This window comes from Hemicordylus capensis, chromosome 17, assembly GCF_027244095.1.
Source record: "Hemicordylus capensis ecotype Gifberg chromosome 17, rHemCap1.1.pri, whole genome shotgun sequence".
NCBI classification, from domain to species: domain Eukaryota; kingdom Metazoa; phylum Chordata; class Lepidosauria; order Squamata; family Cordylidae; genus Hemicordylus; species Hemicordylus capensis.
This window is the reverse complement of record NC_069673.1, coordinates 10,499,968-10,517,754: the sequence shown is the minus strand read 5'-3', so window position 1 is coordinate 10,517,754 and position 17,787 is coordinate 10,499,968. Positions and strand designations below refer to the sequence as shown.

The 17,787-nt window shown below is 45.8% G+C and overlaps 1 protein-coding gene and 1 long non-coding RNA gene across 6 annotated transcripts in view; one reads left to right on the top strand and one right to left on the bottom strand.

The window, feature by feature from the left end:
• Window positions 1-243: 243 nt before the first annotated feature.
• LOC128338762 (uncharacterized) lies at window positions 244-17,081 on the top strand. Its single transcript, XR_008312691.1, has 3 exons — window positions 244-1,654; window positions 2,254-2,301; window positions 16,822-17,081. It is a non-coding gene; the product is annotated as an uncharacterized LOC128338762 (long non-coding RNA).
• The window catches only part of MIGA2 (mitoguardin 2), a 37,867-nt gene continuing 27,187 nt past the window's right edge, over window positions 7,108-17,787 (bottom strand). For all 5 annotated transcript variants that reach the window (XM_053281631.1, XM_053281635.1, XM_053281636.1 and 2 more), the window contains exons 13-16: window positions 16,955-17,089; window positions 16,645-16,698; window positions 15,886-16,002; window positions 7,108-13,249 (exon numbers count right to left, since the gene is read on the bottom strand). In XM_053281631.1, coding sequence (XP_053137606.1) covers window positions 13,049-13,249; window positions 15,886-16,002; window positions 16,645-16,698; window positions 16,955-17,089 — 507 coding nt within the window. In that variant the 3' untranslated portion in view covers window positions 7,108-13,048. The remainder of the gene's footprint in view (window positions 13,250-15,885; window positions 16,003-16,644; window positions 16,699-16,954; window positions 17,090-17,787) is intronic.

Here is a 17,787-nt window from a genome sequence, read left to right as displayed (position 1 = left end):
GCTCGGCAGGTGAGGCGTTGGCCAATCCGCAAATACTCCGAAGCCCTACCCCCACTTAGCGTCGGAGAGCGAATCAGAAACACTTCCACAAGTCTAACCACGACAAGCCCCAGTAGGAGAACGGCAGGGGCGTGGCGGCGCCGTATGATTGGCGAATCATGTGAGCCAATCATAGAGCTAAGTTGATCTTTCTGCCCCCCTCCCCAACCGAGCCAATCGGGTCTTAAAGAGTGGGTGGCGGGCTGAAGCGCTCTTTGAGCGCGCGAGGTGCATTGTGGGAATGGCCAGCCAAAATGGAGTAGTTAACTGTTCTCCTCAGCGTAATGCCCAAGACAGGTCAATTAAGGGAGTCTATAAGCAACACAAACTATAAGCAACACAAACACAAAACAGCCTTTATAAACTGAAGTTTAAAAAAGCAAGAACATAGGATAGAGGAATGCCCAATATTTGGGCCCATATTTTTTTATAGGCCCTCTGCAGCTGGCAACAGTCCCCTTAAGAGTGACAATAATAAGAGACTAATGAATGCACAGTAAATTTACTCAGTAGTACTGCACCCTTGGAACAATTAAGTGGCCTTTTTAAAATAAAGTGTGTGGGATGAGAACAGATTAACTTGTCACACAGAATATAGAGTGAGGTGGTGTGAGCACAGTGGCCAAGGAACAGGAGCAAAAAGGGTGAGGTAGTGGCCATTTTTCCACTCTTCAATAACCCACTTCTTGAGGTGACTCAGGTTGCCTCATTACGCCCTGTTGTTGTTTTTTAACCTAACTTCCAGTAAAATGGCCATCTGGGCACTGGATTTGGGAAAGAGTTCTACAAATGTGAGGCCACCACAGAAAAGGCTCTGTCCCTGAAGCAATTGAAAAACATGATGAGTCACATTAGTCCATAAGCCAGGCCCACAAATTTTGGGCAGCAGTACTACCTCAAGGGACAAATGCTCAGTCATTTTTGGCAACATCTACCCCCAGAGATGGAAAATAGAGGTGATTCTCACGAGCGGCTGAAAGTGGGCTAAGAGAGCTTAGCCCGGTTTTGGTCGATCGTGTGCTGAAAAGGGAGCTGCACGGCTCCCGGCAGCAAACCTCCCAAAGTACCCCTCCCCTTAGCCGAGGTTAACAGAGCGAGCACTCCGTTAACCTCGTCTTTTTGATTGTGTGTCGCCACAGCACACAGCAACACAAGAGGAGACCCCCAAGCGGGAGGCTGCAAGCAGGCTAACAATTAGGTTAGGCTAACAATTAAATTGTTCTGTTCTCTCCATGGAAAGAACATCTTTGGATAACGTTCCTCCATCTTTGGATAACATTCCTGCAAATTGTCATTTCTATTCCTCTGACAATATCGCTAAACCTTTATAGCAATTTTTGCAATTTTAAAACTTTTAAAACACCATTGCGAGTTGGGCTTGTGCAGGCCTGAATGGTCAGGACAATAAAAGCCTTGTAAAAAATCACAATGAGCAACCCCTCCCCCCCCAAATATGGTACCCAACCACCACATCTAGCTCAAGTACTACATGAGTGCAGGTGGTCTTTCTGGTGCCCTGGCCTCAGTTCATTTAGAAATGTATAGTTCACTTATAGAAATTCCAGAACAGCACTTTTAATTGCTCCAAGAAGCAAACAAGCACCAGTCACAAATTGTAAGCACTAGCAAAATACGTTTGATTCTATTCCTCCTATCCTAGTTTTCAACTTGGCTTCTGTGATCTCAACCAGCTGAACTTTCCAGACCAGTTGAAAGGTTTGCAGAGAAGCCCCAGTGCAATTATCCCACATGCCTTTTATTAAGGCACACGTTTCCCTCCCTTTAGATTTCACATTCAGATATTATAGTACATTTCTACTATTCACTGCTGCATATTGCACTTCCCACCTACTAAGCCATCTGTTCTTTGTACAGTTGCCAGCTCAAAACGTGCCAACATAAGAAACAAAGCAGGCTGGATGTGCTTATTCTGAGACATTCATGAAGGAGGAGGACACCAGTAATGCCCCATGGGGTGATCATGTCCCAGGACAAGAAGCAATTCCTTAACATACTAGAGTTAACATACATATCTAGAGACTCTGAAAAACCCCTTCGAACATAAGCTTAACATTGCACTAAATCTTTATTAGTGATATACATGTTAAGCCTGACTCATCCTGAGGTCTCAGCGTGTATTCAGAGTTACATAACATTGTTTATTTTGTTGTATTCAGAGTTACATAACATTGTTTATTTTGTTTTGTGTTTTAGCAGCAATGTTTTTCAACTTTGGCTGAGGTGGAGGAATTCATACATAGGGTAAGTGAACCTACCCTTTATGTGAGAAAATTTTACCCAGAAATTATGTTTATCAACAGCATCCCACTGCAGCATAATTTTGTCCCTTAGGAACATAGGAAACTGCCATATACTGAGTCAGACCATTGGTCTATCTAGCTCAGTATTGTCTTCACAGACTAGCAGCAGCTTCTCCAAGGTTGCAGGCAGGAATCTCTCTCAGCTCTATCTTGAAGATGCTGCCAGGGAGAGAACTTGAAACCTTCTGCTCTTCCCAGAGTGGCTTCATCCCCTGAGGCATTGCTCACACATCAAGTGTGAGCAATCACACATCACACATCTTGCATTGCTCACACATCAAGTCTCCCATTCATATGCAACCAGGGCAGACCCTGCTTAGCTATGGGGACAAGTCAGGCTTGCTACCACAAGACCAGCTCTCCTCTCCTAGACCAGCTCTCCCTTCACACTGCCTAATACACAAAAAGGAGAAGAGTACTCTAAACTAGAATGAAACACCAAATAAAATAAATTCCAACGAAGAATACAAAACAATATAGATGCTTTAATATACAGGGAGTACCAATGAAAAAAATCAAAAGGGTGTACATAACAATAACCACGTAACTAAAAGAATAAAAGATGTGTAGCACTATTTTCCACATTTAAAGTATCTTCATCAAGTTGAAGGCTGTTATGTCACTAACATTCCCAACAGTCCCATACTATATAGGAAATTCTGTATCTGAGGCAAAAAAAATAAATCTTGTTCCATATGGAATGCTGTTTTCCCCATATTATTGGCAGAGCCAGGTTCTCTCCCTCATCCCACAATCCATTTGCACTGAGCCCTTTGAAGTCTGGGTGAAGTCCATATTATAATGGGAAAGAAACAACAAAGTTCACAAAAGAAGCCCCAATTGTTCTGTAAACTTGTAGGAGCAATTGGTTGGGTTGATTTACATCCTGCAAGCTGCTAATCATTTACTTATCTACTGTAAATAGACCCACAGACTCCTGCTAACTGACTCACCACTTCTGGCAGATAAAACAGCTTTTCAGGAGACTTTAAGTGACAGCCACAGCAAGATGGAGTGGGGATGAGAGTGTTTGTAAACCTGGGGGATTCTCTTAATGTTTTACTTGACATTTGCTGTCAAGTGGGATGGTCTGTGTGAACAAGAAGCATTGTGAAATCATGGGACTTGTGCTGTTTCTTTGTTGTTGGTTTATAAATGCTTTACTACTCAGACGTCTGATCACCCCTGGGATGACCCCACCCCCAAGGAAGCCTCCCCGCCAGGACACCTCCGCCACCCACCCCCACTTGTGTCCCCGTATTCAGGCAATGGAATGTTGGCACGTTCCATTGGAATGTAAATGGAATGTACACACTTTGAACGTCTGCATTCATACTCAGTCATAAATCATTTATATTGTTTTGTGCTGTTTGGTTGGTTCTCTTTCATGCAGTCACCCAGTTGCATGTGAACCACTTTGCAGAGGGGCTGCCCTACACAATCACAGTTTGTCTGTGACTACTGCAACATTGGAGGTGGGGCATTTCTAGCCAGAGGTGCTCTTACCCCTGGACTTTGAGGCCAAAGTCCAGGGCCTCCACAGCCCCCCCCCCAAATCCTCTTTAGTCTATCCTGGGTGGGATGGCCGCCTGGTGGAATGTGATGATGCTTAATTTGCAGGGGAGCGGAGGAGGGAGGCTGGGCTCCAAAGTTACCTAGGTGCACCTCTGTTTCTAGCAGCTTTCTGTCTTCGATACTGGACTGGGTGAGAGATCCCTTCCTGTCCCTGTGGCCGAAACATTTCCACGTGCTCGCCTACCTGCACAGGCAATTCGGATAACACCAAACTGGCTTCCCCCATAGCGGGATTAATGTTTCTTCAGAGGCCTGTTGAAATAAAGGAGTCACTGCCAAATTTAAACATGCTTTGATTGGGTTGCTAGTCTGCCTCCTTCCCTGACCAAGGTCCAAGAAGCCAAAAGCCTCAGAGAAAGGGAAGCAGCCTCTTCCTCCCGTAATGGCGACATAGCTCAGTAGTAGTATATGAGGGTAGTAGCACGACCGTTTATGAGGGCAGGAGGGGAAAGGCAGAGAAATCTTCCCTTCCCCCCCAGACAATCCCTTGGACCAATATCTGACTCAGTAGAAGGCAGTTCAATCTAGCCTTAAGTCATCCCTTTTTCTTCAAAAAGCCTGCTTCCTATCGGGCATAAGGAGAAGTGGATGTAAAAAAATAATCAAATCAGTATGAATAATTGAAAGAACAAAATCAGAAGAAAAGACAGAAGAAACAGTGACTTGCTAGATAGAATAATTTCACCCTAGCAGCTTGAATGCAAAGCTGCTCCCTGCTACGCCCTCTCATTAAAACACAGAGAGGCCAGAAGCCCAGCCGAGAAGGCATCTGCCGTTTTCAAGAAACGGTATCACACCTCATAGCTCTCCCAAGATGGAGTTTGTTTACGCGCTTGCTTCCACTCCCCAGATGGACTCCCATGAGCATCTCCTCCAAATACATCATTAAGCAGAAGATCTACCCCCATGATGCAATAATACTAGTACTGGCAAGACAAGTAAAGTCAGGAAGAAATACAGAGCAGAAGGAAAATAAGATGGCTGGGTGGATATTTAGTTTTGTTAGATCTCGCTTTATAACCCCAGAGAGAGACCTACGAGAACAAGAAAAACCACAAACAGGATGGTTGGGGTGTGTGTGTGTGTGTGTGTGTGTGTGTGTTTGCAGATAGCTCCTGCTGAAGGTTTCTAAACGTGTTTGCCATTATCCTGTTGTGCCTTTTTGAGAAAGCGTTTTCTCCTTCTGTTGTTCCTTTATGAAATCAAGGCAACTCTGATAGCCTCCCCTGCCCCTGCACCCCTGACCACTAGCACCAACACTGCTCAATGAAGCTATTCAAACACGCAGGGAAAACTGGGCTAAGGAAGCCCAGTCCAGTTTTGCCTGCACATGTGTACCTCTGGGATCGGGCACAGTTCCGGTGATGCCTCAGCAGCAAACCCACCTCCAGAGCCACCCTCTTAAACCAGGTTAGGAAAGTGAGCACTCTCCTAACCCCATTTTACTAATCCCGTATTACAGCCCCTGGCTGGGGGCTCCCAGCTGGCTTCGGGGAGGAGGAAGGGTCCCTATAATGCACCGCAGGTGCATTATGGGAGTTCCAGAAACACATCCCGGCACCCCGACACTCCAAGCTATTGGCAGAAGCTGGCAATCATCTGGGCGGCCAATCCGGCCACCCAGTGACCAGTAGGAGGATAGTCTGAAGGAGAAGTAAGCTTTCCAAGGCCTTCTCCCCTCACCCCTTCGAGCCCTTCTCACGGATCATGAGAAAGGGCTCTATAAGTCAGACTGACGAATTTTGGCCATCGGTACCATCTCAGGGGACAAATGCTCATAGTGATTTTTGGCAACGTCTCCCCCACAGATATGGAAAAGAGTAAGGCTGCACTTACAGCTTGCTGTGTGTTATCATCACCCCTTCTTTATCCCTACCCCCAAACGATTCGGGTAACATTGCAGTCAGTTCTGCATAGAGAAGAGGGTTAGGGTAACAAGGTTCAGCACAGAAAATACTGAGAATGCTCCCACTGTATTTCAGTGGTAGAGAACATTGTTTGCATACAGATGGTCCAACCTTAAATCCAAGGCAACAATGCGAAGGCAATTGATGCCACCACCTTGCTGAAGCTGACCCTTGAGCTCCATTGTTCAAGAAAAGCGAGATATAAAACTACTACTATAAAACTACTATTACGACTAATATTTATATACCGCTCTTCAACCAAAGTTCTCAAAGCAGTTTACATAGGAAAATAATACATAAAGCCAGCGTGGTGTAGTGGTTAGAGTGCTGGACTAGGACCGGGGAGACCCATGTTCAAATCCCCATTCATCCATGATACTAGCTGGGTGACTCTGGGCCAGTCACTTCTCTCTCTGAGCCTAACCTACTTCACAAGGTTGTTGTGACGAGAAACCTAAGTATGTAGTACACCGCTCTGGGCTCTTTGAAGGAAGAGCGGGATATAAATGTAAACAATAATAATAAATAATAATAATAATAAATAAGATGGTCACCTGTCTCCAAAGGGCACACAATCTAAAAAGAAACATAAGGCAGATACCAGCAACAGCCACTGGAAGGATGCTGTGCTGGGGTTGATTAGGGCTAGTTGCTCTCCGCCTGCTAAATATAAGAGAATCCTCACTTTAAAAAGTGCTTATTTTATCAGTTAGCAGGGGTCTGTTAAAACGTAAACTAGTTCCTGGGATAAATAATTCCTGGCATCTCCAACTAAAGGTTCCGAAATAGCAGGTGTATGAAAGACCTCTGCTCAAAGACTTTAGAGAGTTACTGCCAGTCAAAGCAAAAATTGGGATATTTGCTATTGGATTCATGCTGCTACCAGGAACGCAGGGCCCAGTACTTCTCCACCCTGCTCTTTTTAATTATATTTATTTATAAAGCATACTCTGTGCACATGGCTCTTTTACGCAGTGAGAAGTCATGTAGCAAAGGCCTACAGATTAAAAAACAACAACAAATGGACACAAGGAAAAGAGCTGGTAACCTCCGACTACTGCAATGCACTCTATGTGGGGCCTCCTTTGTACGTAGTCTGGTACAGAATGTGGCCAGGTTGGTCTCTGGGTCATCTCAGAGAGACCATATGACTCCTATACTAAAATAACTACACCAGGCCACAGACGTCTTAACTGGAATCTACAAGCAGAACCTGAACGAGAACAACAACAAAACAAAACAAAACAAGCCTCATGACCAGCTAGTTAATGAAGGAAATGTTTATTTGACTTGCATCAAATGCCAACATTCTAGAGCATACAAAAGTGTTTCAGCTGCAAAGGGGTGTGGAGGAAAAGCAGTGCAACCAATGAAAGATTAATATTTACACCTTAGGAAAATAAAAGCAAAGCAAATCAGATTAGGCACAAATAAGTTACAATCATCAGCTTCAGGTTTCACAGGAATGCCCTTTAGAAAAATGCCCATTCCAACTCCGCTCACAATGGACAGTGGACTTAACTTTCAGAGCAATTCTGATTTAATAACTACAGTGAATTTTTGTTTGTAAACTCTTCTATTTCTGTACAGTTGTCAGCTACCTTAAAAATGTACTGCTTCAGCTCATTCATTACTTCTGCAAGAATGTATAAAAATCAACATAAAGATTTTGCAGGATTCAATCCGACAGCACCTCTAATTTTTTTCAAATTTAGTCAGATCATGAACCTGAAGACAAATACGAGATGAAAGTTTTAAAATTGTAGAAACTGCTAAAGAACAGAAAAACAGGGGAACCTTCTTCACCAGTCTGTGTCCTGTGAAGGGTAAAAAAAAAAAATATAGGGTTACACAAAGGGAAGAAGCGAAGACCCTCTCCCATTGATCCAGCAAGGGAGATCCATGTGGAGCCGTGAAATTCCATGGACACAAAAACCAGCTAAAATTTTAGTTGCAATCAAGTCCAATCAGAAGCAATGGGTAGGATTTAGTCCCACTAATAAGTTGTACATCAAAAGGACACTCCCAATGAGCAGAGCATCCCAAGTGGGGCCAGAAATCCTGCCCTGGCCTGTCACTCACTGCCAGCAGTGCAACACTCACGGTCCCGGCAGTGTTCATCTGAAGAGGCAAATACCGTATCTGATACGGCGCTTCCATGATCGGATCAGCAGCATCTTCTGCAATCGTGAGCAGCAGGCTGCGGAGGTGAATGATGGGGCTGGGACTTCCAACCCCATTTTGGATACTCACTTGTGTAGAGAATCTTTTTATTAAAGTCTGAAGAGGGCTCAACGTTTGCTGGATTGTGGCCTACAGTACATTGCTGGTGTTCATCTGGCTCCGTATCCACCTCTGAGTCAGGCCTCTTCCAACTTTATGTTTCTATGACTTCTGGACGGATAGGGCTCAGTCAGACAGAATATGAGAAGCAGGCAAACTATCCCAGTAGGGGCAGGGGGAATAGATCACTCGACTAGCTAAATGATTAGCTGATTGAACCTTCCTAGTGTCATATTCTAAGGACATATTTCTTAAGTTCTCTCCCCAGCAAGGAAGAGAGAAAAGACTTAAGACATCTTATACATCATGCAGGATGCAAGAGAACACCCCCCCCACACACACACACCATATCCCTATCATGGCATCAAGATACTCGCTCCCAAGTCTGAAGAACAGCTACACAGAAGATAGTCCCACTTGTCAAAGTTTAGGACTGCCCCCCAAAGCAGCAAAATACATACAAAGCTAGTACAGCCAGGCCCAAGAGCTAACCCACCAGGGCTCTTCTCCTACACAAGCCCCATCAGAACCAACAGTAGTGCTCTTGTTAGGGTCAGTGTTCTCTGTGAGAGGGAATCCCAGATGTTGACTACAACTCTCAGAATCCCTAGCTGCAGTGGGCTTTTGCTGAGGATGCTGGGAGTTATAGTCAAGAACATCTGGGATTTTCTGTTAGGGGAACACGGGTTAGAGTTCCATTAATTTCAACAGGTATCGCACAGGAAAATGTCCCCCCTGGAGGGAGATCAGATCTATAACTTCTGAAAATTAGCAACACGCCTTCTCAATACATTCAGCTTCACTTCCCATCATCACTAAACTTCTAAAAAGAGTCCAGCTGTCAACTGGGCTAGCCACACAAGGACACAAAGTGGTGCAATTAAAAAGGAAACTTGACAGGCTCTTTTCACCCACCTTGTTTTAATCCAACACACGATTGCTGAACCAGCTCACGGAACTGGGCAAACCCCATCTCCTACCCAGTTTATGGCTGCGTGAACGGCTCTATAGTGAAAGCACTGCTTCCAGGTCCAGATCACACACACACAGAACTGTGGTTTAAACTAACCACAATTCCTCCCTTGCAGCAGGGCCAACGCTCCTTCCTGCGCCATTCGCAGTCCAACAAACCATGGTTTGAGCTGGCCCATTACCATCTGCACTTAACACACTCCCCACCTTTTTTTACATGCAAAAGGATTGCAAGACATTGGTTTACTTAGAACAGACTGAGGCTGCACTCCTCAGACCATTTCCCCTCGGGCATAAAAACGGAACTACGGCAAGATGTCAGGAACACATCCTGAATGTTTAAGGCAGGGACCATCTCTTCCTGTATAGAAATACTGCACAGCAATAGTACATGCCTTGTATTGTTGCTCTAAAGCAGGGGTGGGGAAGCTTGGCCCTCCAGCTGTTTTTGAACTAAAACTCTGGGGATGATGGGAGTTGTAGTTCAACAACAGCTGGAGGGCCAAGGTTCCCCACCCCTGCTCTAAAGCTACACTATACGTCCAAACTCTCTTACAACTTGGCTATTGTGTCCCATTTTCTGTTGATTTTGAGGCCAAAGCCTCAAGACTCATACCAGCTCTGTCCCATCATATAGAAAGAAGATGTTAAGAGTCTGTGTCCGATTCTCAAAACAGGGATGGAGGTGGGAGGAATTATCGACAGGGTGTCTGGAGTTTGCCTCCCCATTCACCCTGGCACTTTTCTCCTGAACCAAGGTCCAAGACTGGAAGGTGGGGAAGGCTGCAGGGAGGTGTGGCAGATGTGCAGAGGGCTTGACACCACAGTTCTTACTCTGTGCCTCTCTTCTCCCCACAGCACAATGTTAAATTTCAAGGCCTCAATCTGCAATTTAAGACAAGTTGGGTAGGCATCTCAGACTGGCACTAGCATTCAAAAAGTGGCTGAAAGTATTTGGCCGTTCCATTCTCAGATGGCGATGAGGCACGTTAGACTCCTTTGCAGACCGGAATCTGGTTTCCATCCCAGAGCCTGCTCTAATGCTACCAACACACCACTGTCTACACAATTAACACTCTTGGTCAGTCCCTACGCACTCAACTCCACAATACTCAAAGGACACCTTATGTAGCTCCAATATCTACTTGGACCCTAATGTGCTTTATAACATTCATCTAAAAAACAAGACAAAAGAGTCCTTTTGAATTTACACAGCTTCGTAAACATGGGGGTTTGCCACATACAACCTTGAAACACAGACGGATCAAAACTAACCACCACCAGTTCTCCTCAGGCACCTTCTCTTAACCCAGTTTTCAGCTCCAAAAAGCTTCCCGCATTGCTCTTCGCCCCACAACTGCAACAGATACAGCCTATTTTTACATTTCCCTGTGTGCATCTCCAGTTCATATGCTACCTGTTCCAAAACACTGGGGCCCATTGCTGCAGGCAGATTCTGCCAATATAGGAAAGGCACCTGAATGCTCATCACTAAACAGCCAACCCTCATATCAACTATAAAACACTCTCACTGCCTGCCTAACATGAGTTACATCAATTCACAATAAACCAGCAATTCCCAACCTGTGGTACTCCAGCTCTTGCTGAACTATACCTCCCATCAATACATTGTGACTGCGGAGATGGGAGTTGTAGTTCAGCAACAGTTGGGAGTACCACAGGTTAGTAACCCCAGCAAGAAACATTCTAACTGGTGGATTGCACACTTGCCACCCTATTACATCAATCGGTAGGCCAAAAAATCCCCATCCCGCATTGTGGAGAGTTACGGGATCCAATAGGGAAGTTGTCATGGCCCTAAAGAGCATCGGAGGAATGCCCAGCCAGGATGGGAGAGCCATGCACACACCTGATCAGCAGTCCTGTGTTTGCAAAGATCAAGGCAGCAGGAGCAGGGGAGTGATTGTGTGGGAGCTGGGTAGGGTGGCTTTTTGTCCATCCTCGATCAAATGTAGGTTGGCTGTGCCCATCCTACCCAGTTCCCGGCTCCCACACAATCACTCTCTCCTTGTCCTACCTTGATCTTTGAAAACATACCATCACCGATCAGGAGCATACACGGCTCTCCTGCCCTGGTGGGGTGCTCCACCGGCCCCGCTTAAGGTCACAAGAACAGCCCCATTGTAAGGATGTGCACGAAGCATCTCGGCGCCTCAATAGAAACTATTCGAGCTGCAGCAGCCGAATCGTTTTTTTGGGGGGGAACAGTAGCTTTAAAAGGAAGCAAGCAGGTCTTACCTGCTCCTCCGCTGCCCCACCGCACTGTCGGTGCTCCCGTCAGGGCACACAGCAGCCATGTCAGAAACACCATGCTGACCACACACATGTGCATGCCAGCACCAGAGTCGCCTGGCACAGCTTTTAGAACAGACAGCGCCGCAGTGGGGTGGCAGAGCAGCAGGGAAGGCCTACGTGCCTCCTTGTAAAGCTACCGTTCTCCAGCCCCCACACGCAACACTTCATGCAGTTCACACAGTTCTTGGCAGCTCTCTAAGGCCTAGCTATGGGCCACTGTGAAACAAGCATGCCTGTACACCATGCAAGGGAGAGGCCCTGATAGACTTGCTGTCAGGGAAGCCAGACTGCCATTTCTGGGCCGCCCCCAAAAAGCAGAAACGCAAGGTCCTTGGAACTTAAAAACTGCTGTTCTAACTAGATGCACAGAACTAGATTCAGCCAGCAGCATTCAGGCAGCCAAGCCGTGGCTCCAGCAGAAAAGGCCCGTCCCTTGGGTGGCATCATACGGAATGCCGGTTGTATGGCAACTGTGGGCGTGGGTTGACTTCAGCCAACAGCGAGCGAGCTCTTCCTCTACCAAGCAGAGGAACCAGCTGCATCACCGATGCGTTTCACCACTTATTTGCGAGTGGCGGAGGAAATCAATTAGGTCTGGTAATATGTCAAGCCTTAAGGTAGAACTGCAGAACTTGGAGAGCCACCAAGCCAAAGCACAGCTCATCCCGGGCCACGTACACCAGTCCACCAGGGATCCAATAACCTTCCTGGATGGCTGCCTGCCAGGATCTAGGAGTTATCACGCACCCAACGGCTGATGAGGGTGTGTCTGGATTGGTGGGACCTCAGAGGAAAGTGAGAGGTGCCTCCCACCCCAGCCTGCCCCCTGCACTTCCCCGTCAAATCGTTTTTTTTGCTAAAGTAGCTGCTTCCTTGTGGACGGAGAGGAGACACCTAATGTCTGAACCACTGGGTGGCGAGAAGCAGGGAGAAGAGGTTTGATTTCACCTCACCTGTGAAGACAGGATACATTCCTCCCAAGTCTCAGCTTACCACTCCCTTTTACTAACACATTCTCAAGTGTTTCAGTGCTTTACAGAAAGACATTTACTCCTCCTTGTGGGGGGCAAGGTAGCCTTTCTTCCTGTGCAGCCGGAGATCATTAATTGTACTAGAAATCATAAATAAAACCTTTAAAAAAGAGAGTTAAGCTTCAATATACATATGACCACGCCAAAATAGTTTTTTAAAAAACCAAGAAAAAAACCTCCAGTTTGATCAAGCAGAAACTCTGGCATCGGGGAGAACCATCCAACCATGTTCTACATATCCCCCAACTGTCAGGAACCTGCTTTATGCATTGAACAGGAAAGAAAGTGTTCTTGTGCGCTGCCCCACCACAAGCCGCGGAGGCCTTGGCCCTCTAGGTGTTTCACAGTCTACGCTAGAGCTAAAAACCTAATTTTTAAAAAAGGGAAAGAAAAGCAATGACCGATGAGCAAAGCAAGTCCAAACCATTCAGCATCCTCAAAACAGTCTCTCTTGTGCCTCTTTCTATAGAGATGAAGATCTGGGCAAACAGCCAATGCTTCAAACCATTCTTGCCGCCACTAATGAAGCCACCCATGCGGGGTAGTATGTTCCCAATAGGGAAGGTCTTCTTAAAACGTCACACTCCTGCCCAGTTGAGTGTGTTTAGTTGAACTCCTCTAAGGGGACAATGTCACTAGGGAGTGTGCCATTCATGTCCGGGATGGTCTCGACACCTAAGTACCCCAGCAGGATGTCACTGCGGCGCCGGGAAAGCTGGAGGATGTCTTCGGCTAGCAACAGCACCGTCGTGTACCTCACAATGTCCAGGTCAAACATGTCTTTCAAATACTGCAGGATCTGGTGCTGAAAGTCAGAGAGGAAAAACAGGACTTTATTGTCTATTTTATTGTTAAATTTATATACTGCCTTTCATTAAAACAATCCCAAGGCAGTTCACCAAGAAAAATTAGACACAAGACTATAACAATGCACAATTAAAATATTAAGCTGAAATATAAAAACATGAATCTGACTAAAGAGATTTAAAATACAAGCATAAAATAACCATACAAAAGACAATATACAAAGAACCAGCAGTAGAGACAATCATATAAAAGCCGGGGTAAAAAGCCAAGATTTAACGTGTTTTCTAAAAACTGTGATGGAGACTGAGGAGTGAATAGCTGGGAGAGCATTCCAGAGTCTTGGGGCAGCCACAGAGAAGGCCCTGTCCCGCGTGCACCACAGCCGAGCCTCCCTCATTGTCAGTACCCAGAGCAAAGCCCCCTCAGATGACCTTGTCAAGCAGGCAGCAACCCTTGGGAACAGGCGATCCCTCAGGTATCCAGGATGGGAATAAAAGGAGAGTGGCTTTATGCCCCAATTTTTGCCCCTTTTCTTGTTACTACTAAAATCCACATGGTCCTTTTGTACTTGACAAGAGGACATTATGCAGATCACAATAATTATTTATTATTTTTATTGATTTTGTGTATATACCGCCTTTCCCAAAGGTGGCCCAGGGAGGTTTACACTAAAACCAGAAATACATAACCTTTAAAATCAGGAACCTATTAAAAGCAGATCAAAATTAAAACTAAATATAATGAAAAGCAAGGCTAGAAAGATGGGTCTTTAAATCTCTCCTGAAGGCCTCCTGGGAAGACAATCCTCTGATATCCACAGGGAGTCCGTTCCATAACCAAGGGGCGACAACAGAGAAGGCCTGATCCCAGGTTGCCAACAGATGAACTGGTAGCACCCGAAAGAAGGATCCCTCCGGATGATCTCAATGAGCGGTGGGGATCCTATAAAGATAGGCGCTCTCTCAGTTACCCTGGAACTAAGCTATTTAGGGCTTTAAAGGTAATAATCAGCACTTTGCCCGGAAACATATCGGCAGCCAATGCAACTGTTTATGATTATAATAATTGTAAATATTAATTTCAGTATCCAGAGAGCAGCTATGTCATCTGTTATGGCAAATGTAAACGACAAATGCCTTTCTGTATAGCTGTGTGCATAGGCATGACGCACCCACTGTAGGACAATGCTCCAGGTGGAATGGGCTTTGGTCCATGAAACTATCCGCCTTGATAAATCTGTTAGGAGCAGGTTGAGACATAACTCTAGAAGCACAATTAAACCTGATACCTGAACAAAGAGGCTCTTTTCAAAGTAGTGATTCTCTTATATTTAGCAGAGGGAGAGCAACTGGCCCATCCAGCCACAGCACAGCATCCCTCCAGTGGCTGTTGGCGTCAGTTTGACCTCGGCCTGCTTGACCTTGCTTCTGCCTCGGAATTCTGTACCCACTTGACTACCGGTCTGACCGTGCCTGCTTGACCTTGCCTCTGTCTTGCCCCTTGCACATATCTTGACTAAGCACATATCTTGACTACTGGTGAGAATTTGGCCTGCTTGATGCTGCCCCTGCCCTGCCCTTGGTACCAGCTGAATTACAGCCTTGTTGCAAGTACCAGGAGTGTCCAGAGCATGCAGAGAGGTCTGTCTGCAGCTGCCACAGCTCAACTGGTGGCTACTCGGGGACGGGCCATCTCAAGACTTTGGAATGCGCTCTCTGCCCAAATGCCCCTCCTCATCTCAGACAGCTTTTTAAGAAGTTTCTAAAGACACATTTATTCACTCACATTTTAACTAGAATTGTGGTTTTAAATGGTGTTAATTTTGTTTTATGTTGTTGTAAACCAGCCAGAGATGTAAGTTTGAGGCAGTGTACAAATAAACAAACACATTGGATTGGATCTCAAGATCCTAAAGCAAAGATGGAGGAGTGTGCACACTGCTAAGATGCACCTGTATGGACGGTTAAGGTCTCAGGTGGAGGACAATTTCCTCCTGCAAGCAATCCAGGAAGGGAGGCATGGGACACCATTGATTTGCTGGAGGATGGAGCAACTCCAACAACAACAAATATTTATATCCCGCTTTTCAACAAAAAAGTTTCCAAAGCAGTTTATATAGAGAAATAATAATAAATATAAGATGGATCCTTGTCTCCGAAAGGTTCACAATCTCAAAAGAAACAGAAGATAGACACCAGCAACAGTCACTGGAGGTACTGTGCTGGCAGTGGATAGGGCCAGTTACTCTCCCTCTGCTAAATAAAGAGCATCACCACATTAAAAAGGTACCTCTTTGCCCAGTTAGCAGGGGTTGATAACTCCACTGCCTGAACGGCACAACTGGCATTGATTGCAGGAGACTATCACTTCCCAGTCCTAACATTTAAACCGCCCACATAATCACCTCTCGGGAGTGCGACCAACTCACGAATCTTGGCTGCAGCCTCCTCCTTGCCATAAGATCATGCAGCCCATATCATTATTATGGAATTGGGTGTGGGTCGGGGGATGTTCATTTCTCGAATGAGTCACCATGCAACCCAGAGGAACTGTTTTTAAAAGTCATTGCATCTATTCCAGACTTCCTTTGGTGGGGGGGCGGGGGAGAGGGAATCACCAAATTAAAAGATTTACCTTGAAGAAGCTGCAAACCTCAGAGAGATGCTCCTTTGGCCCCAGAAAACCAAAAGCCAGGACAGGGCTGACATGCTCCGATACGGAGTAGAAATGAGAGATGAAGCCATCCGGAACCTACCACGGAAGGAAAAAACATGCAGACAGATCTGTTTGCAGATCATTCCTTTCCTTTGTTTCCCCCCTTTCCTCAGGGGTCTGGCAAATTGAGATTGCAAGCTTGCAGACAGGATCTTGTCATTGCTGTGTTCATACACTGCCTTGTTTTTAGGCGCCTCAAAATATTATAGATTTTTAAATGAGTGAGATAAAACAAGCATAGTAGGGAGTCTGGTTAGTATTAACCATGGCTAATCTCACCAATTAGCATTACCCTTGGCATACAGTTACATGAGCACTGGAAATCATAGTTTGAAGTGCATTGGAAAACCATGGCTATGAGCACTAACCATGGTTAATACTAACTGGGTTCCCTCAGAACCGTGGCTTTCTAATCAAAATATTGATTCAGTCTCTGGCTTATGAGGGAACCAGAGCTAATATCAATGTTCATGTAACTTCCACCAGGGTTAATGTTGACAAAGGAAGGGAGTGAAAAAAATTGAGAATGGAGGGGTGGGAGGAGAAAAAAACATTGATTCTTTAGTCTGGCTCCCATTTGACAAGCTATGGTTTGCAGGGAGCCAGCATTACAGCTGCATCAATTATTTGACAATATTCAACATGCTCTCCATTCTTCCCCTTTTTTATTTCACTTACCATCAGAAGCCGCCTCTTTGCTTTCAGGACTGACCAGCAGGCAGTGGCAAGGGCCTGAAATTTGTAAACAGAACAAACCCATAACTATGTCACACTGTCAAAACAAAACACACACACACCCCCAAAAACCCGCTTTTCTAGAAAACAGCTTCTCTACACATTTTATCTGTGTTCCAGAAGTCCTCCAGAACTTCTGTCATGCCAGATGTGTTTTGGAGTTGGATCCACAAGAACTGCAAGCGGACTAGACTCTGGTTTGCACCCAACCAGCCAAACGCTGGCCTCTTCTGCACGGGTTCGAGAGACGCACCGTTTCTTTGAAGCTGTCCGAGAGCCAACGGTTGCGGAGGACGGCCAGCACCGAGGATGGTGGATTCTCCAGGTCCTCAAAGGCATCCATGAGGATGAAGTCCAGGACGATATCAAAGAAGCTCATGCAGACCACCTGCCAGAGAGCAAGAGACACAGGCAAGTTTATCAGCTGGAAATCGTGGGGAGACTACCCGGCCAGCTCCAATCCACATCACTTTCGTCTCAGTATCTGAAGAACTGCATCTTCCGACAACAGCCTATCAGTGGAGAATTCACTATTGTGGCTGGCATTTAATGAGATAACTTCAAAGAAGATTGTGTTGCTATGTTCCATATGGAAGGGAAATGGCGGACAGTAGTCAAGGCAATACACGAGCAAGCTGGGGTGGTTGGTACCATCGAGGGCAGTGGTTCTCAACCTCAGTTCCTCCAAATGTTGCTGGGGGAATAAATTGCAGCTGAGGATGCTGGGAGTTGTAGTTCAGCAATATCTGGAGGAACCGAGGTTGGGAACCCCCGATCTAGGGGGACGGATGCTCATTGGGATTTTTGACAAGGTCTGTGCCCCTAGAGACAGAGAACAGGTGATAGCATTTCAAGACTTCCAGCACATTCTCACACTTTTATTCTCCTGAACATTGGGCCTGCAGCAGCCACATTTTCAATGGCATTCTAAAAGCCAGGATAGTGTAGTGGTCATCCAGGAAGACCTGAGTTTGAATCACCATTCAACCATGAAATTCACTGGGCCAGTCATGTATCTCTCAGCCTAACCTACCTCACAGGGTTGTTGCGAGGATAAAAATAACCATATACACCACTCTGAGCTCT